Here is a 21297-nt window from a genome sequence, read left to right as displayed (position 1 = left end):
ACTTTACTACATCACACAAAATGGCATGCCCTCCTCAGCTGAAATCACCGCATTCAACATTTAAATCAGATGTGTGGCCTTACTACAGATTCAAGCGATGCATTGATAAAGTAGAACAGGATAACAGCAAAGCCATATGTAAGGTGAGCAACTGAAAAGTTAAGTACTGTGGTTTAACGCAACAAGTTTGAGAAATAATTTTTCCTAACATCACCTAGAAACATTTTACAGCGCTTTGGTGATTCTAAAAAGAGTTTTTGGAACAATAGCCAGTCATTCCAGCAGATCTTCCTTCACCCGATGTGTGCAGGAATGAAAATGACCACTGTACTCCTACAGAAGTTGACATAATGGCTGCGGAAGTTACTCCTCTATAGCAAATGAAAGTAGCCTTGCTAGTTATAGTGCCTTCAATAATGTCTGGGACAAAGACAATTTTTCCTTGATTTACCCCTCTTCTCCACAGTTTAAAATTAAAAATCAGTCCATTCAGACTGAGCAACTTAAAATCTGTGTAAGCTGTAGAATTTTAAAAAGACACAAGTCTTCCAATTTTATCTTTAATTTTGAGTAATTCAAAATAACTTTAAATGTGCAATAGGGCAATGAATTTGGATAGGTTTATCTGAAAGGTACACAGAGTTTCATAACACATGAATAGGAAGTAAATAACCTTTACTATTTAAGAGTCATTGAATATTTTGTAATTTTTTGTGTCGATATATTCATAAGATGATATACAATCCCAATTCCAATGAAGTTGGGGCGTTGTGTAAAACGTAAATAAAAACAGAATACAATGATTTGCAAATCCATTTCAACCTATATTCAATTGAATACACTACAAAGACAAGATATTGAATGTTCAAACCGATAAACTATATTGTTGTTTTGCAAATCTTCACTCATTTTGAATTTGTTGCCTGCAACACGTTCCAAAAAAGCTGGGACAGTGGCATGTTTACCACTGTTATATCACCTTTCCTTTTAACAACACTCAATAAGCGTTTGGGAACTGAGGACACTAATTGTTGAAGCTGTGTAGGTGGAATTCTTTCCCATTCTTGCTTGATGTACAACTTCAGTTGCTCAACAGTCCGGGGTCTCCGTTGTCGTATTTTGCACTTCATAATGCGCCACACATTTTCAATGGGAGACAGGTCTGGACTGCAGGCAGGCCAGTCTAGTACCCGTACTCTTTTACTACGAAGCCACGCTGTTGTAACACATGCAGAATGTGGCTTCGCATTGTCCTGCTGAAATAATCAGGGACGTCCCTGAAAAAGATGTCGCTTGGATGGCAGCATATGTTGCTCCAAAACCTGTATGTACCTTTCAGCATTAATGGTGCCTTCACAGATGTGCAAGTTACCCATGCCATGGGCACTAACACACCCCCATACCATCATAGATGCTGTCTTTTGAACTTTGCGCTGATAACAATCCGGATGGTCCTTTTCCTCTTTGGCCCAGAGGGCACGACATCCATGATTTCCAAAAACAATTTGAAATGTGGACTCGTCAGACCACAGCACACTTTTCCACTTTGCGTCAGTCCATCTCAGATGAGCTCGGGCCCAAAGAAGCCGGCGGCGTTTCTGGGTGTTGTTGATATATGGCTTTCGCTTGGCATGGTAGAGTTTTAACTTGCACTTGTAGATGTAGCGACGAACTGTGTTAACTGACGATGGTTTTCATGGCGGAGTGGTGGCTCTGAGGCTAGGGATCTGCACTCGGAAGGTTGCCGGTTCGAATCCTGTAAATGCCAAAAGGGACTCTGCTCTGTTGGGCCCTTAAGCAAGGCCCTTAACCTGCAATTGCTGAGCGCTTTGAGTAGTGAGAAAAGCGCTATATAAATGCAAAGAATTATTATTTTCTGAAGTATTCCTGAGCCCACGTGGTAATATCCTTTACAGAATGATGTCGGTTTTTAATGCAGTGCCACCTGAGGGATCGAAGGTCACAGGCATCCAGTGTTGGTATTCGGCCTTGCCGCTTACGTGCAGAGATTTCTCCAGAATCTTTTGATGATATTATGGACAGTAGATGATGAAATCCCTAGATTCCTTGCAATTGTACTTTGAGAAACGTTCTTAAACTACTGGACTATTTGCCCACGCAGTTGTTCACAAAGTGGTGAACTTCACCCCATCCTTGCTTGTGAACGACTGAGACTTTTGGGGATGCTCCTTTTATACCCAATCATGACAAACACCTGTTTCCAATTAACCTGTGGAATATTCAAAACCGGTGTTTTTTGAACATTCCCCAACTTTCCCAGTCTTTTGCTGCCCCTGTCCCAGCTTTTTTGGAATGTGTTGCAGGCATCAAATTCAAAATGAGTGAAGATCTTGTCTTCGTAGTGTATTCAATTGAATATAGGTTGAAAAGGATTTGCAAATCATTGTATTCTGTTTTTATTTACGTTTTACACAACGTCCCAACTTCATTGGAATTGGGGTTGTAGATGTTTTATGAAGTAGATTCCATTGCATTGTATTAAAACAAGGAGCCCCCCCATTATGTATAGACTTTGATGTGGCAGTACATATGTTTGTTAAATTATGGTGAAGTTTGAATGAGTGCAGTACTGTTCATACGAAAATCTTTAATTTTTTTTATAAAGAGCAATGATATTTTGTTCAACATCTTGCAAATACCAATATTAACTGTTCATTACTAATCACGTATTGCTTCTTTAATGACATTCAGTGCTTATGCATATGTTATGAAGTCACCGTGTAGACACCCTTCAAATAAAATGTTACCGAAATTTGTCCCTGACACTTAATGCAATAACAGGCAAAATATTGCCTTAAAATGCGTTCATATGGAGTTATAATATAGTACATACTACATGATCTCAAGCGCATTATTTTGTTTTAATTTCTTGTCATTTTATGTCTTGGCAGCAAGAATCTAATAGTAATGCTACTGATTAAGGACTTTCACCTGTACAACCAAACAGCCCTGTTAGTCCTGGCAAAGTGGGTGATGATGTACAGTACTTAATCTGTCAAAAAGGTCAAAGATGTTTTCTGCACTAGAGGATCTCCTTTTGGCAGCTTATGCACCACAGCCTACAGTATCATCAAACATCACTGTTGCAGATAGGGTTCATGAAGTGAGCAGTAAAGGATGTGTGACGCATGTTCCTGTCTCTGAAAATCCACTGAACTGGTGGAGAGTGCATTAGGGAGATCCCCTTTTGTTTCATCAAGCACTAGAGAGGGTTTTCTGTTTAGCTAAAAATATTCTTACTGCCCATAGAAGTTGCCTCCTGCCAGAAAACACACTTGCATAAAAATGCTTGTCTATCTAAGAATTGAACATTACAACTCATTATATTGAGCTTCTCATTTGAAGAATGTTTGTTTTTGAAAATTTTTCAAACGTGTTAAAAACTGTTGCCACTTTTCTTATCCCATACACTGTTACTACGTTTTCACAAGTGTGTTATTTGTTTTTAGTTAAATAAAAGCAGTCAATTCGGTGAACATTTCCAGTATTTAACATTCATTTTTATCAAAATTCATCACTTTATTCATCAAAAATTCCCTCAGGTTGTAAGAGTTTTAATGTTATTTTATGTATGATTAAGTACTCTCTAAACAAGCCAGCATTTAAAATATATTTGTAGGTGCTAATTGAATTAAAATAAAATCGATAATGAAATAGGGACATTGTGAATCAAAATCGTATCGAATTAGAACATTGCTGGTAATACCCAGCCCTTGTAAAGGAGTAGTTGTAGTGTTTTAGGAACAGTAAAGGAAAAGAAAATTACAAAAAATTTGTCAGTACTTCTTGAAGTTTTCAATTAAGAAAAAGTAAAAAATCTTCCTACTGACTGTGACAAAATATTAAAGCACTGAATAATATTTAATTATTAATAAAATACTCCTGAAATACTGAACCCTGTCAAACAAGGAGTGGTGCTAAGAAGTATATACACAAACATGTGGGTTTATACAACAAAAAGAACAAAGTAGACATCTATGGAACAACATGAAACAGAGGTTATGTAGGGAAGAAAACAAAGCATATTGTCTCAACATTGCTGTTATCTTCATTGCTGTCACAAGCCCAGCAGTTGTGGGATGGAATCAGTTGTAATTTACAGTCTTTAATTCCAACTTGCTCCACCTCACTTGGACAGTACAATATTAAAGCAATATGGAGATAATGTCCTAAAGTTTATAAGAAAATTATGGTTGCAGCACTTGCAGCTTCATCTTTTAAGGACAAATACAACATTTTACCTTTATTTATAATTTTTCTAAATGCATTCCTCGGTGGTTCACGTGGTTTTCTTGTTCACTACACATCTGTGTATTACAGCTGTTGTGTCAAAAGTTATGCTTTTTAAGAACATTAGAACAATTTAGATAACATTAAGTCTAGGTTTGAAAGTCCCTAAAGTCCTACTGTCTACTATTTTACTTGGTAGTTCATTCTATGTGTCTGTAATTCTCTGTGTAAAGAAAAACTTCCTAATGTTTGTGCAAAATTTACCCTTAACAAGTTTCCACCTGTGTGTCTGTGTTCTTGTTGAACTCATTTTAAAATAAGTCTCGACCCACTGTACTAATTCCCTTCATAATTTTAAACACATCAGTCATGTGTCCTGTTAATTTTCTTTTGCTTCAACTTAAAAGGCTCGGCTATTTTAAACTTTCCTCATAATTATCCCCTGTAGCCCTGGAATCACCCTTGTTGCTCTTCTGTGAACTTTTTCCAGTGCTGCTTTGACCTTTTTGTAGCCTGGAGTCCAAAACTGTACACAATACTGCAAATTAGGCCTAACTGGTACATTATAAACCTTGAGCATAACCTCCTTGGCCTTATACTCTACACATCATGCTATATAACCTAACATTCTGTTAGCCTTCTTAATGTATTCTGATCTCTGTATGGCACTGGATAATGTCAAGTTCACTGTGACTGCTAAATCCTCCTTATAAGGTGTACTTTTGATTTTCAGACCAATTGTGTATTCAAACCTAATATTTTTACTTCCTGCATGTAATACTTTACATACATTAAGTTTCATCTGCCACAAATCTGCCTAAGCCAGTGTGCTGTCCAAGTCCCTCTTTAATGATTCAGTGGATTCTAGATTATCTTAACCAGCTTGATACTTATATTTGTTTGCTAATATAAATATATATATTGTGACAAGAACGACCATGAGACATCAAGAAGGTTTGGGGCAGCCACCCATTTAATCCATTATGGCTGCAAAAGAGATCAAAATTGGCATACATGTTCATTCAACCGAGTCCAAAACAGAACTGACTTCTTCAGACAGTATGGCGGCTTTTAAAGGCCAGCTAAGGAAGTGACGTCATCAGCCCCGGAACCGGAAGGAACGTCATTGGCTGCCCCAGAGCCGGGCGGGATTTCCCTAGAATCGTCTGCAACAGATTGAGAGGGAAAATTAGTACACTCTGCCACCCCCTGGCCTGGCATGGAATTACCTGTATTTAAGCCCTTTGGCTGTCTCCTAAACACACGTGTGTGACAATATATATATATATATATATATACAGTGATCCCTCGCTATATCGCGCTTCGCCTTTCGCGGCTTCACTCTATCGCGGATTTTATATGTAAGCATATTTAAATATATATCGCAGATTTTTTGCTGGTTCGCGGATTTCTGAGGACAGTGGGTCTTTTAATTTCTGGTACAATGCTTCCTCAGTTGGTTTGCCCAGTTGATTTCATACAAGGGACGCTATTGGCAGATGGCTGAGAAGCTACCCAACTTACTTTTCTTTATCTCTCTCTTGCGCTGACTATCTGTGATCCTGACGTAGGGGGTGTGAGCAGGGGGGCTGTTTGCACACCTAGACGATACGGACGCTCTTCTAAAAATGCTGAAAGATTATCTTAACGTTGCTACCTTCTGTGTGCAGCTTTTAAGTATGCTGCACGGTGCTTCGCATACTTAAAAGCTCAAAGGGCACGTATTGATTTTTGACTTTGTTTCTCTCTCTCTCTCTCTCTGCTCCTGACGGAGGGGGTGTGAGCTGCCGCCTTCAACAGCTTTGTACCGGCGGTGCTTCGCATACTTAAGCCAAACAGCCCTATTGATACGTTTGCTTTCATCTCTGTTTCCTTTGAAGAGAAAGATATGTTTGCATTCTTTTAATTGTGAGACAGAACTGTCATCTCTGTCTTGTCATGGAGCACAGTTTAAACTTTTGAAAAAGAGACAAATGTTTGTTTGCAGTGTTTAAATAACGTTCCTGTCTCTCTACAACCTCCTGTGTTTCTGCGCAAATCTGTGACCCAAGCATGACAATATAAAAATAACCATATAAACATATGGTTTCTACTTCGCGGATTTTCTTATTTCGCGGGTGGCTCTGGAACGCAACCCCCGCGATGGAGGAGGGATTACTGTATATATATATAATAGTGCATCCGGAAAGTATTCACAGCGCATCACTTTTTCCACATTTTGTTATGTTACAGCCTTATTCCAAAATGGATTAAATTCATTTTTTTCCTCAGAATTCTACACACAACACCCCATAATGACAACATGAAAAAAGTTTACTTGAGGTTTTTGCAAATGTATTAAAAATAAAAAAACTGAGAAATCACATGTACATAAGTATTCACAGCCTTTGCTCAGTACTTTGTCGATGCACCTTTGGCAGCAATTACAGCCTCAAGTCTTTTTGAATATGATGCCACAAACTTGGCACACCTATTCTTGGCCAGTTTCGCCCAGTCCTCTTTGCAGCACCTCTCAAGCTCCATCAGGTTGGATGGGAAGCGTCTGTGCACAGCCATTTTAAGATCTCTCCAGAGATGTTCAATTGGATTCAAGTCTGGGCTCTGGCTGGGCCACTCAAGGACATTCACAGAGTTGCCCTGAAGCCACTCCTTTGATATCTTGGCAGTGTGCTTAGGGTGGTCGTCCTGCTGAAAGATGAACCGTTGCCCCAGGTCAAGAGTGCTCTGGAGCAGGTTTTTATCCAGGATGTCTCTGTACATTGCTGCAGTCATCTTTCCATTTATCCTGACTAGTCTCCAAGTCCCTGCCGCTGAAAAACATCCCCACAGCATGATGCTGCCACCACCATGCTTCACTGTAGGGATGGTATTGGCCTGGTGATGAGCGATGCCTGGTTTCCTCCAAACGTGACGCCTGGCATTCACACCAAAGAGTTCAATCTTTGTCTCATCAGACCAGAGAATTTTCTTTCTCATGGTCTGAGAGTCCTTCAGGTGCCTTTTGGCAAACTCCAGGCAGGCTACCATGTGCCTTTTACTAAGGAGTGGCTTCCATCTGGCCACTCTACCATACAGGCCTGATTGGTGGATTACTACAGAGATGGTTGTCCTTCTGGAAGGTTCTCCTCTCTCCACAGAGGACCTCTGGAGCTCTGACAGAGTGACCATCGGGTTCTTGGTCACCTCTGTGACTAAGGCCCTTCTCCCCCCGATTGCTCAGTTTAGATGGCCGGCCAGCTCTAGGAAGAGTCCTGGTGGTTTCGAACTTCTTCCACTTACGGATGATGGAGACCACCGTGCTCATTAGGACCTTCAAAGCAGCAGAAATTTTTCTGTAACCTTCCCCAGATTTGTGCCTCGAGACAATCCTGTCTCGGAGGTCTACAGACAATTCCTTTAACTTCATGCTTGGTTTGTGCTTTGACATGAACTGTCAACTGTAGGACCTTATATAGACAGGTGTGTGCCTTTCCAAATCATGTCCAATCAACTGAATTTACCACAGGTGGACTCCAATTAAGTTGCAGAAACATCTTAAGGATGATCAGGGGAAACAGGATGCACCAATTTTGAGCTTCATGGCAAAGGCTGTGAATACTTATGTACATGTGCTTTCTCAATTTTTTTATTTTTAATAAATTTGCAAAAATCTTAAGTAAACTTTTTTCACGTTGTCATTATGGGGTGTTGTGTGTAGAATTCTGAGGAAAAAAAAAGAATTGAATCCATTTTGGTGTAAGGCTGTAACATAACAAAATGTGTAAAAAAAAAAAAAAAAAAAGTGCTGTGAATACTTTCCAGATGCACTGTGTGTGTACACACACACACAGTGGGTATAGAAAAGAATCACCCCCTTCGAAATATTTCTATTGCTTTACAGCCTTTAATGAAAGCACACAAACCAATATTTTTCCAGCTTTACTTACTCAATGCAATCTATAACATCCAAGTGAAAGATATCACAGCTTACAGTTCACAAGAATTTTAAAAAATAAAAAACAAGACATACTGAGATTAATAAAGGATCCCCCCCCCCCCAAACAATATTTGTAAACTCAATCAGGTATAAGTAAGCACCATTTCCATTGCAGACCATGGTTACTGGCTTCCACCTGTGATCAATTGTAATCAGTTTGATTAGTGAAGCATAAAAATAGCTGTTCCTGGAGCATTCCCTTGCTTGGTAGTGCAACTGACAGCAAACAACTGACTTTCAAAAGATCTCGGGGACAGAGTTGTAGACAGACATAAGGCAGGAGATGGATACAAAAAAAATCTTAAAGGCTTTATCATTCCCAAGGAGCCCAGTAAAGTCCATAATAAAGAAGTGGCAAGTGTTTGGTACTACTAGGACCCTCCCTGGATCCGGCCGTCCCTCCAAACTGGATGGAAGAGCAAGAAGGAAACTGGTAAGAGAGGCTACCAAGAGGCCAATGGCCACTTTGAAGGAGTTGCAGGATTTTATGGCAAAGAGTGGTCATTGTGCGCATTTGACAACAATTTCATAAGCACTCCACAATTTTGGCTTGATCGGGAGGTCCGCAAAGCAAAAACCAATTCTCAAGAAAGGCAATATTAAGCCTCGTTTGAGCTTTGCCAGAAGGCACCTTGAAAATTCTGATGCCAAGTGGAAGAAGATCTTATGGTCAGATGAAAGCAAAATCAAACTATCTGACCTCAATACCAAATGGTACACCTGGCGGAAATCCAATGCAGCTCACCATCCACAACACACCATACCTACAGTAAAGAATGGAGTTGGAAGCATCCTGTTGTGGGGGTGTTTCTCTGTCGCAGACCCTGGGGCTCTCGTTAGGGTAGAAGGAAAAATGGATGGGGCAAAATACCATCAAATTCTTGAGGAAAACCTGCTACCGTCTGCCAGAAAGTTGAAGATGGGCAGAATGTTCACCTTTCAACACGACAACGACCCGGAGCACACAGCAAAATTGAACACACAGTGGCTGAAGGAGAAAATAGTGAATCTCCTCATGTGGCCCAGTCAGATCCCAGACCTAAATCCCACTGAAAATCTGTGGAAAGAATTGAAGATACCAGGCCACCAATGCTCACCATCCAATTTGACCGAACTTGAACAGTTCTGTAAAGGAGTGGGCAAATATTGCTCAATCTAGATGTGCAAAGCTGTCTAGTATCCCACTAGACTCAAGGCTGTCATTAAAGCAAAAAAGGTGGTTCAACAAAATATGGACATTGGGGGGTGATCCTTTATTAATCTCAGTATGTCTTGTTTTTGATTTTTTTTATAATTTTTCTGAACTGTAGCTGTGATATCTTTCACTTGGATGTTATAAGTTGCATTGAATAAGTAAAGCTAGGAAGAAATACTTTTTGTATGTGTTTTCATTTAAGGCTGCAAAGCAAAAAATGGGAATATTTTGAAGGGGGTGATTCTTTTCTATGCCCACTGTGTGTGTGTATGTGTATACAGTCATATGAAAAAGTTTGGGATCCCCTCTTAATTCTTTGGATTTTTGTTTACAATTGGCTGAGCTTTCAAAGTAGCAACTTCCTTTTAATATATGACATACCTTATGGAAACAGTAGTATTTCAGCAGTGACATTAAATTTATTGGATTAACAGAAAATATGCAATATGCATCATAACAAAATTAGACAGGTGCATAAATTTGGGCACCCCAACAAAGATATTACATCAATACTTAGTTGAGCCTCCTTTTGCAAATATAACAGCCACTAGACGCCTCCTATAGCCTTTGAGTGTCAGGATTCTGGATGGAGGTATTTTTGACCATTCTTCCATACAAAATCTCTCCAGTTCAGTTAAATGTGATGGCTGCCGAGCATGGACAGCCTGCTTCAAATAAATCCCATAGATTTTCGATGATGATCAAGTCAGGGAACTGTGACGGCCATTCCAGAACATTGTACTTCTCCCTCTGCATGAATGCCTTTGTAGATTTCAAACTGTGTTTTGAGTCATTGTCTTGTTGGAATATCCAACCCCTGCCTAACTTCACCTTTGTGACTGATGCTTGAACATTATCCTGAAGAATTTGTTGATATTGGGTTGAATTCATCCAACCCTTGACTTTAACAAGGGCCCCAGTCCCTGAATTAGCCAAACAGTCCCAAAGCATGATGGAACCTCCACCAAATTTGACAGTAGATAGCAGGTGTTTTTCTTGGAATGCGGTGTTCTTCTTCCGCCATGCAAAGCGCTTTTTGTTATGACCAAATAACTCAATTTTTGTCTCATCAGTCCAAAGCACTTTGTTCCAAAATGAATCTGGCTTGTCTAAATGAGCATTTGCATACAACAAGCGACTCTGTTTGTGGCGTGAGTGCAGAAAGTGCTTGTTTCTCATCACCCTGCCATACAGATTTTCTTTATGCAAATTGCGTTGAATTGTAGAACAATGTACAGATACACCATCTGCAGCAAGATGTTCTTGCAGGTCTTTGGAGGTGATCTGTGGGTTGTCTAACCATTCTCACAATCCTGCGCATATGCCGCTCCTGTATTTTTGTTAGCTTGCCAGACCTGGGTTTAGACCACTGCCAGACCACTGTTATCTTTTTTGTTTGTGTATATACAGTGGAACCTCGGGTCACGACTGTAATTCGTTCTAAAACTCTGGTCGTAACCCGATTTGGTCGTGACCCGAAGTAATTTCCCCCATAGGATTGTATGAAAATACAATTAATCCGTTACAGACCATACGAACTGTATGTAAATATATTTGTTTTAAAAATTTTTAAGCACAAATTTAGTTAATCGTATCATAGAATGCACAGCGTAATAGTAAACTAAATGTAAAAACATTGAATAACACTGAGAAAACCTTGAACAACAGAGAAAACTAACATTGCAAGAGTTTGTGCTATAGCGCTACGACCCGCTCGCTAAAAACACTTTTTTTAATGAGTTTTAAGCACAGGGAAAAAAATGAACATTTGAAAAATCCGTAATTTAATAAACAACCAAGAAAAGTAACATTGCAACAATGCATGCTACGAACCGATCGCTGTAAACAGAAGTGAAGTGGAGGTTAAAATCCAATAAAAAAAGTCTTCATTAAATACAACGAGGTTAAAACAATGCTCGAATCAGTCTCTTTAAAAACAAGCCTGGTGCATTCTTTAACTGTTTTCTCGGCCTTATGCTAGCCCTCTCTCTCTCTCTCTCTCGTGTGCATGCATGTGTGTCTCTCTCGCTCTCGCTTGCTTGCTCGCTGGCTGTCTCTGTCTTGCTCGCTGCACAGGGAGAGACTGAAAACGTGCGGAAATCATCGGCACGCACAAACCGAGAGGGAAACTGGCTTGTTCATATACCGAGTGTGTGGTCGTAAACAGATGCAAATGTTTGGCGAACTTTTTGGTCATAACCCAATTTGTACGTGTACAGAGACGTTCGTGAACCAAGGTTCCACTGTGTGTGTGTATATGTAGATATATATATATATATATAGATATATATATATATATATATATATATAGATATATATATATATATATATATAGATATATATATATATATATATATATACACAGTGGGTACGGAAAGTATTCAGACCCCCTTCAATTTTTCACTCTTTGTTATATTGCAGCCATTTGCTAAAATCATTTAAATTAATTTTTTTCCCCATTAATGTACACACAGCACCCCATATTGACAGACAAAAAAAAAGAATTTTTGAAATTGTTGCAGATTTATTAAAAAAGAAAAACTGAAATATCACATGGTCCTAAGTATTCAGACCCTTCGCTCAGTATTTAGTAGAAGCACCCTTTTGAGCTAATACAGCCATGAGTCTTCTTGGGAAAGATGCAACAAGTTTTTCACACCTGGATTTGGGGATCCTCTGCCATTCCTCCTTGCAGATCCTCTCCAGTTCTGTCAGGTTGGATGGTAAACGTTGGTGGACAGCCATTTTTAGGTCTCTCCAGAGATGCTCAATTGGTTTTAAGTCAGGGCTCTGGCTGGGCCATTCAAGAACAGTCACAGAGTTGTTGTGAAGCCACTCCTTCGTTATTTTAGCTGTGTGCTTAGGGTCATTGTCTTGTTGGAAGGTAAACCTTCAGCCCAGTCTGAGGTCCTTAGCACTCTGGAGAAGGTTTTTGTCCAGGATATCCCTGTACTTGGCCGCATTCATCTTTCCCTCGATTGCAACCAGTCGTCCTGTCCCTGCAGCTGAAAAACACCCCCACAGCATGATGCTGCCACCGCCATGTTTCAGTATGGGGACTGTATTGGACAAGTGATGAGCCGTACCTGGTTGTCTCCACACATACCGCTTAGAATTAAGGCCAAAAAGTTCTATCTTGGTCTCATCAGGCCAGAGAATCTTATTTCTCACCATCTCAGAGTCCTTCAGGTGTCTTTTAGTAAACTCCATGCGGGCTGTCATGTGTCTTGCACTGAGGAGAGGCTTCCGACAGGCCACTCTGCCATAAAGCCCTGACTGGTGGAGGGCTGCAGTGATGGTTGACTTTCTACAACTTTCTCCCATCTTCTGACTGCATCTCTGGAGCTCAGCCAAAGTGATCCTTGGGTTCTTCTTTATCTCTCTCACCAAGGCTCTTCTCCCCCGGTAGCTCAGCTTGGCCGGACGGCCAGCTCTAGGAGGGGTTCTGGTCGTCCCAAACGTCTTCCATTTAAGGATTATGGGGCCACTGTGCTCTTGGGAACCTTAAGTGCAGCAGAAATTTTTTTGTAACCTTGGCCAGATCTGTGCCTTGCCACAATTCTGTCTCTGAGCTCTTCAGGCAGTTCCTTTGACCTCATGATTCTCATTTGCTCTGACATGCATTGTGAGCTGTAAGGTCTTATATAGACAGGTGTGTCCAATCAGTATAATCAAACACAGCTGGACTCAAATGAAGGTGATCTCAAGGATGATCAGAAGAAATGGAAAGCACCTGAGTTAAATATATGAGTGTCACAGCAAAAGGTCTGAATACTTAGGACCATATGATATTTCAGTTTTTCTTTTTTAATAAATCTGCAACAATTTCAAAAATTCTTTTTTTTGTCTGTCAATATGGGGTGCTGTGTGTACATTAATGAGGAAAAAAAATAATTTAAATGATTTTAGCAAATGGCTATATATAGATGGCTATATATAGATATATTAAAAATAGCACTGGGAATGGAATAGTTGTGTTGGTTTTGTATTTATGTTTCAGTGCCTTACAAATCACACTATGGTGAGCTGCAATTAGTTCAGTTTGAATGCTGGTACATTAACCTATCCCTTTAGTTCTTATCATTATCTTTTAGCTGCTTAGGTTTTTATTGCTGTGTTACAACACTTTTTTTTTTTTTCATTATTTAAAAAAGAAAAAAAAAAGCCTTTTAGCAGCTATTTATCAAAGTAAAAAACACATTCAGAGAAGGCGAGTCCCTGCACACTGCCATTGAAAAAGAGAAGACCTACATAATTGATGATACCTGAGGTGGACAGTGATGTAAATCCACTTGAGTGGTGGAAAACACAAGAAGTATGTTTCCCCAAATTCAGGGAAATTCTTGGTTTTATACTACACCATTCACCTTATAGCAGAGCAATTTATGTTTATCCACAGTGTAATGTTCATGCCCTGTATTTCAATTATGATTAGTATTTTGTTCCCTTTGGATTCATATCTTGCTTACATTAAAGGGTAAGTGTCAGTTTAAAATGTTCTCATTATAATAGTTTTGTTAATCCTAGTCTAATTTTTTATGTAAGTCCTATAGGCCACATTAAAATGGTTTACTCATACTTGCACTGTTTTATCTCAGTAATAGTTTAAAAATAATAATTCTGTACATTTGTATAGCACTTTTCTCACTGCTCAAAGCACTTACATAGTTAGTGGAGAGCAATTTCAACCACCACCAATGTGCAGCATCCACATGGATGATGCAACAGCAGCCATTTTGCACCAGTATGATCACCACAGATTAGCTGTTAGGTGGTGAAGGGGTAACATATTTTTGGCCAGTTAGAGACGGGGGATGGTAAGACGGCCAGAATGACAAGGCCATGATAGGCAATTAAGCCAGGACATCGGGATAAGCCCTGCTGTTTATGAAGAATGCCCAGGGATCTTTTATGACCAGAGAGGGCCCGAACCTTGAGTTTACGTCTCATCCAAACAATGGTGCCTTTCTTACAGCTCAGTGTCCCCATCGCTGCACTGGGGCATTTGGATCAACATTCAAACCACAGTGTAAGCGTAACCCAAGCCTTTTCTGGTAGGTCTCCCATTCAGGTACTGGCCAGGCCCCGAACATGCTTAGCTTCGGATGAATTAACTGTTCTGAATTGCATGTGGTGTGGCTTGAAAATTGTTCAAGTGAAGAAATTACTGGAGATATCCTAATTAAATCCTCTAATGTTGAGACATTAAGTGAACTGCATAGTTCTGATTTTATCACAGAAATGCCTTGTTCACACTGTGTAGCAGTAATGGGTAACACAAGCTTGATCATAATTAAATGCAAAACATTCCAGAAATTTCTGCAGTAAAACTCCTTTTCAAGATAACCCCCTTTAAAACTGATTTTTGACATAACATTAAATTTGGAGAATTTGGGTGAATGCCACTTTTTGTTTACATGCACCCATTGTTTTTACTGGCAATGTTCATTTGTCTAAACCAGCAAGCTCCAAACAGCTAGTGTGGACGATCACTTAGACAAGATAGCAGGTGTGGTCATATAGCAGCTTTAGTTTCACATCGTCACAGTGAGCAGGTTTCAGAAAAGCAGGCAATCAATATTACATGACAGCGTCAGGGCTCTTCTGAACCCTGTTTATTGGGTGGGGCAAGTTTTTATACACCTAGAATGCATGATTTAATATTGTGAGATGCAACAGTTGACAAATTTATTTTACAAAATCCTTGAGTTTCTAAAACACCCCTGTGCGAGCTGATCTTCTTGGCTCCTGTGTTATGGCGTTGAAATGTAAGCTAGGGGAAAACGTAATAAGGCTGACTCATGTGTGGAATGCTTTAACCTTGAGTCATTTAGAAAAATATTTTTTTCTGTTTGCTCAGCAAAGCATGCTGAATGGTTTCATAAAGCTGCCTTCTTAGATATGCATTTGTACAAAGAAGCGAGGAGAACATTCATCTTCCACACTAGCTGTAATGGTTTCTTCCTGAGCTTTGTCTTAGCACTGCGCCAACCATGTAGGTACCACGTTAGCATGGCCTACTTAATACTGGTGTACAGAACACCAGTAAAAACGAGACACCTGTAGAAATTTGTCAACCAGGAGAAATAATCTCATATTATGTGACTGGTGATTTTAATTTTATTGTGTTACTATGGGGCTTTGCCCCCTGCTCACTTCGCTCGCCAACCCCCGTGTTTGGTTTTCCGGATGCACACTTTTAAGATTTTTTTTTCTTTGAATTGTTGCCATTTCATTAGTTTCACTTTTATTTCAGAACTTCTGTAAAAACAATATTTGTAATCTTGCGAGTCCCAATATGCTGAATCTTTTTAATGAGGTCAGGATAGGTTTCTCTGTTTGGAATTTCAGCACAGACAAAACGATCTACATCATCAGCAGTTAATAATTTTTTTTAAAAGTAAGTAGAGTTCTGCATTGGACTTCTGTCTGTAAAGTCGTGCTATTTTCCTCTCACAGTTCCAAAAGTACATGGAGTTACCAAGGTGATACCCCAGCTTTTGTCTAGGTTTGTTTGTTTGTGCTACTGCGATCTTTACTTTCTTTTTTTATATTTTCTAATTTTCCTACTTTCATATCCTTTAACTTTCTCCACATGTGTATAGCGCCGCTTTTTTTTTTTGAGTCTTTCTAATTTCCCTGGTTTCATAGTCTCTAACCTGCTCTGCATGTGTTTAGCGCCAACGTTTGTAAACGTCTTTATGAAGTTCTACTTTCTTTTACTCATTGTCTTTTAATTCTGAGCCGGATTGGACGTGCTTTTTTTTCAATTCCACTTGTTCCGGGCTGATAATTATTTTCCTTATTTTCTGAATTTGCACCTCGATTATTCTTTCTTGCTCTTTTTTCTGTCCAATGCATTTGAGTCTCTTTTCTCCACGCTGCTTTCTTCTTCGCTTAGATGTTGACATTTAATTTATAACATACTGTCCTTAGGCGCTGAGAGCCCTGGATCTGTGTGTGCTCAAATCCTTCACAAGACTGAATGTTTTGCTGCCTATTGTCCTATTTGATAGATTGTAAGTAGGGTGTGTCTTTGGTCTCGCGGGTCTTTAAAGTGTCTTCTGAGAAGATCACATATCGTAGACTTGCTTTTTGCTTTCCAGGACAGGATTTCTTTTTATAATAGATAGATTTTACTTCAGTTTTAAGTAAAATAATAAGACATGTTTTCCTTAACTGTTGTTTCCATTAATCTCATTAGTAAGCTATTTTTTTTTTTTTTTTTTTTATTGAAATTTTCGAGGGTGTTATCCTATTACTAACCGAGAATGGTAAACCAGATGGCATGGACCCAGGTATACGGCGGTGGACGCAGGAGACGTACTGCGCAGGCGCGTACAGCTCAACTAACGGAAACAGCAAATAAAACAACCGCCATATTGTGAGTGGCACTACTGCAGAGTGAAGTTAGGAATAATGTGCTGCTTGGGATTGTACAAACCGCTGAACGCTTTACACCAAATTCAAACACAATACAGCTCAATGATACACACACGAGCCCACCTGGATAAGATCAATGAACGCAGGCGCCTACAACACGCGTCTGAAACTGCGGAAGCAAAGCAGGCACGGGTTCAAAACGAACGAGCTCGACTGACGGATATACAAACACAAGCCCGCCTGGATAAACAACGCGCCCATAGCTCACAATTAACGACACAGCCACACAGAAAAGAGGATTCTGCACTGCACCCCAGAGTCAAACGTAAGACACTACAGGGTCCGCAAAGGTCCACAAAGATAGTACGGAATATATAAGAGCACACCGTTCAAAAAATAAATCAATCGTGTAAAAGCACATAGTACACACACATCATGTGCTCTCAGCGCATAGAAAGCGTATAAGGACAATACGGAGAACATTAGAACACTCTAGACGAGAACAGGCCATTCAGCCCAACAAAGCTCGCCAGTACTATCCACTTATTACTTCCAAGAAAACATCAAGTCGAGTTTTGAAAGACCCTAACGTCTTACTGTCTACCACACTACTTGGAGAATAGAGACCCAAAGGCATTGGAGAGAAATAAAGGCAGATAAGAGGTTATGAAAGCAGTGGAATTCGAAAGGCTCAAACAAACGATGGCGCGATACACATGCAGACAAAGGTACAGACTATGAAAGCAGTAAAATTTGAAAGTATTGTAGCGTCCCACCCAGGTTGAGGGCTTTTTGGTTTTAAGTGACTGTTAGGTCCGATTGAGGGAAGGTGGAGTACAGCACGGAGGACTGATAGCGGGGTATTGATTTCATGCGGTAAGGGGGGGGGTGTTGGAGAGGGTGCTAGAAAGTTGTGTTTGGGGTTAGGAAGTCAGCGATTGTTCAGGTAAAACTTTTGTGACACTTTATCATGTCAGTCACTACAGTATCAAAGAAAAGATAGAAACGATTGCATTACCGCAAACAAAAGGTGATTGATCATCAGAACCAGGTGTAATTGAAAATATACCAGGACAAATTGAGGTCTGAAAAAAAGAATAGACAACAAAGTCTTTTCGCATTCGCATCATTCAATGGACAAAACGTGGATTTACACAATAATGGACCATATGCTATGAGAATCTGTGGTCCCACAACAGTTAAAGGAACGACAAGTTAAATTTCAAAGAGTACACAATTCGGTCGGGTGTATATTGATGATCTCGGAGAGGCGATGCAAACTTTAACAGGCAAAAAGAAAGGTGATGTATGTAGTCCGCGAGTAACATTACACACCAGAGGAGATCGTGATATGCCATTCGTAGTAAAATGTTTACAGTTTACCGTGAGAATAGCTTTTGCTATGACAATCAATAAATCACAGGGACAAACAGAGAAACTCGGATTATTTATTACAGAAACAGAAACAATATGAAATTGAAACAATTCCAAAAAAAAAAAACATGTAAAATTGTATATCCAATTAACCAAACACGAGGGTTGGCGAGCGAAGCCCCCTAGTTGTGTATAATCAACAACTTTAGTTATTAAGGTTGTATAGTTCACTTGGAACCACAAGTCAATGAGCACACAGACATTTGGATCACAGACGCTATTTTCTACTCGTTTCTCAAATAGTAAAGTTACGGTGCCCACTGCTCATGGTTTTGTTTTGGTTGTTGACTTTGTTCTTTTTTTCATTTCTTTATACAGATACCTTGTGAATCTAGGTTGCATCAAACCTCTGTGTGACCTTCTGACAGTTATGGATTCCAAGATTGTTCAGGTTGCACTGAATGGTTTGGAAAATATTCTGAGACTTGGGGAGCAGGAAGCAAAACAAAATGGAAGTGGCCTGAACCCCTACTGTAGCCTCATTGAAGAGGCCTATGGTAAGTTTCATTATGTGCTCTGGAAGATGATACATTTTTCTCTACTTTGTGTTGATTGTCCTTTTGGGAATCATGTTTTTGGAATTATTTAATTTTATCCATCACATTAATGTTTTTGGGACATTGTGGTAATCTGCCTGCCAAGGATTACCAATTTTAATGAAATTGTTTTTAAGGACAGTGCACATATGACTGAGTTTTGGTAAAGTGAAAGCACTTACCTTTTTAAATCGTCAAAGTGCAGGGGTGCACTACCATGAGAATTTTAACTTTGACTTCATCAGGTCCTGCGATGTGACGCTGGCAACGAGGTAGGTGTGTATCCACTTCAGGTTTGATGGATGCCTCACGTGCCCAGCCAAAAAGTCGAGCATCTCCATAGCTGCCAACCATTAACAAAGTAAGAAGTGCAGAGTGTTTAGTTCAGTTAATTTAGGCATTCATTCATTGGTTTAAGAAGAGAATCCCCAGATAATCTCACGGTAAAATTATAAAAAAAAATTTACCTCAGTAATTCTGGAGAAGGTATGGCTTGTCCGTTGGGACATGTGAAAGGTGCACTAGTGAGGCCGGTGCTTTTTATTATGGGCCTAGAAGGAGTTGAGCGTAACATATAGCGGCTGGTGCATTCTTTGTATAGGTAGAGGCATTTATGCAGTCTGTGTTGGTGGTGCACTTTTTGTTTTTCTTGTATATACACTCCTTTTTGTTCTTCTAAATATTTTCCGGGATTCATTTAAAGGGCTTTGTTGTATGTAGTTTCTTTCTGATCTTTTTTTTTTTTTTGGTCTATATGCAATTTTTTGTCTTTGATTATTTTCATATTGGGACTGACAAAAACCACTGTAAATAGTATTCGCTATTTTTGATCAAGACATTGCTTTTTGTGTTTTTGCGCACCTGTAAGTGAAACCCACTATTGTTTTTGTAAATACCATCGTTTTGTGTTTGTATCTTCATGTCTGATATCTCTCAAGTCCAATCCCAGTCATTCCTGAACTACAAAATGCCCAGTGTGTAGTCTGGTGACAACCTTGCCACTACACAGGGTGTCACAGACATTTGTTTGTAGTAGTTAGCACTCCTGCCTCCAGGTCCAGAATACTTGGTTTTTGTTTCTTCTCAGTTACAGTCTGTAGAGGTTGTTCATTTATGCATATTTTTTCTTGAGGTGCTTCAGTTTTACCACTTCTCTCCAGACTGCTTCACAATGACAAGCACACTAGGCTAATTAATAACTAGGCTAATTTTAATGTGAGTAGTTCCAAATTTCCAGTGTGACCTGTAGGAGGCATAGCAGAGTGCCAAACCCCTGAATCAACTTCAGCCACACAAGTCCTTGGTTCAGATAAATATTTTTGTTTGACAAAATATATTCAAAAAGACTGCTTCGACAATCCACAATGCTATTCTTTTCTTTTTCTTTCTTTTCCTTCTCCACTCCTTTCCAGACAAGCTTTGTTCTTCTTCACTTCCAGCTCTGATTTGCCTTGCTGGTATGAAATTGAGCTGGGTGTAATTCCAGTTCAATGATATTACCACTTAGAAGTCTCCTCACAACAGCACCCAGAGGACTGGGGAACACATTGGAAAGCTCTATAGCGGGTTGTGCCGAGAGCAAAGAGGATTCTCCCATCTGACAAATGCTTCAGAGCCTTTCCTGCACTCGAGGCTCGGAAACAGTTTTATCCCAAGAACTCAGGGAGGCAGTAATCTCCCAGTCATCCATTATGTCAGGTTTTTCATCATATAAAGTAATGACAAAATTGAACCATATATTTACAGTATATACATGAACTTAAAAATTGTTGAAATCATCGTGAAACATTGCAGATTTCATTCTGATTTACATAATTATGACAATATTATTCCACTAACAAAACTGAGATATGGCCACTTGGCAAAAGAGGAAAGGAAAACAAAAAACTAAACAGCTTTCCTGGATATAAAAAAACAGATGTCAAAATAAACAAAATCACAGTTTGGGTCACCTAGACCACTGTCTGCCTACTCTCTTTTGAGCATGCTGCAAAAACTTGCACATTATGAAAGTTTAATATGGATGTTAAATACTTGCATCCTTGAATTCTAATGCCGCCACTGTCTCTGACTCATGAATAGCAAACACACCAAGTGCCAGAGTAGAATCAAGAGACTAGAGGAGGCATAGTAAAGGTTCATAATGATTGTCACACTGGTATTTTTGTGCAAGTCAGTTCAACTCAACTTTATTGTCATTGTACACTGCCTGAGCACATGTACAATTTGTTTTAAAATAAAACGAACAAACCCAACACATTGATGTCAACAATAAAAAAGCATAAAAATATTAAAAGGGAAACAAACAATAAATTTGCAGATACTTCTAAGGTAATCAATAGGCAGTTAAGAGTTCCAGAGCATAAGGGAAATAAGCAATTTCTTAGTGTAGAAAATCTGGCCTTGTATACACCTATAGCGCCTTCGTGGGGGAAGGAGTGAAAACAGTTTATAGCTTGGGTGAGTAGGATCACGGATGATTCAGATCCCTCTCCACAAGCAATGCTTTGTTAGATGTTCTT

General features: G+C 39.5%; 1 protein-coding gene across 1 annotated transcript in view; it reads left to right on the top strand.

The window, feature by feature from the left end:
- LOC114665376 (importin subunit alpha-7) overlaps window positions 1–21297 on the top strand; it is a 124056-nt gene that overhangs the window by 76224 nt on the left and 26535 nt on the right. Inside the window, exon 7 of the mRNA XM_028819910.2 lies at window positions 18558–18736. Within this exon, the coding sequence (XP_028675743.1) occupies window positions 18558–18736 (179 nt within the window). The remainder of the gene's footprint in view (window positions 1–18557; window positions 18737–21297) is intronic.

The sequence above is a fragment of the Erpetoichthys calabaricus genome, chromosome 14 (genome assembly GCF_900747795.2).
Source record: "Erpetoichthys calabaricus chromosome 14, fErpCal1.3, whole genome shotgun sequence".
In the NCBI taxonomy this organism is placed as follows: Eukaryota; Metazoa; Chordata; class Cladistia; order Polypteriformes; family Polypteridae; genus Erpetoichthys; species Erpetoichthys calabaricus.
This window is presented reverse-complemented; position numbering and strand designations above follow the sequence as displayed.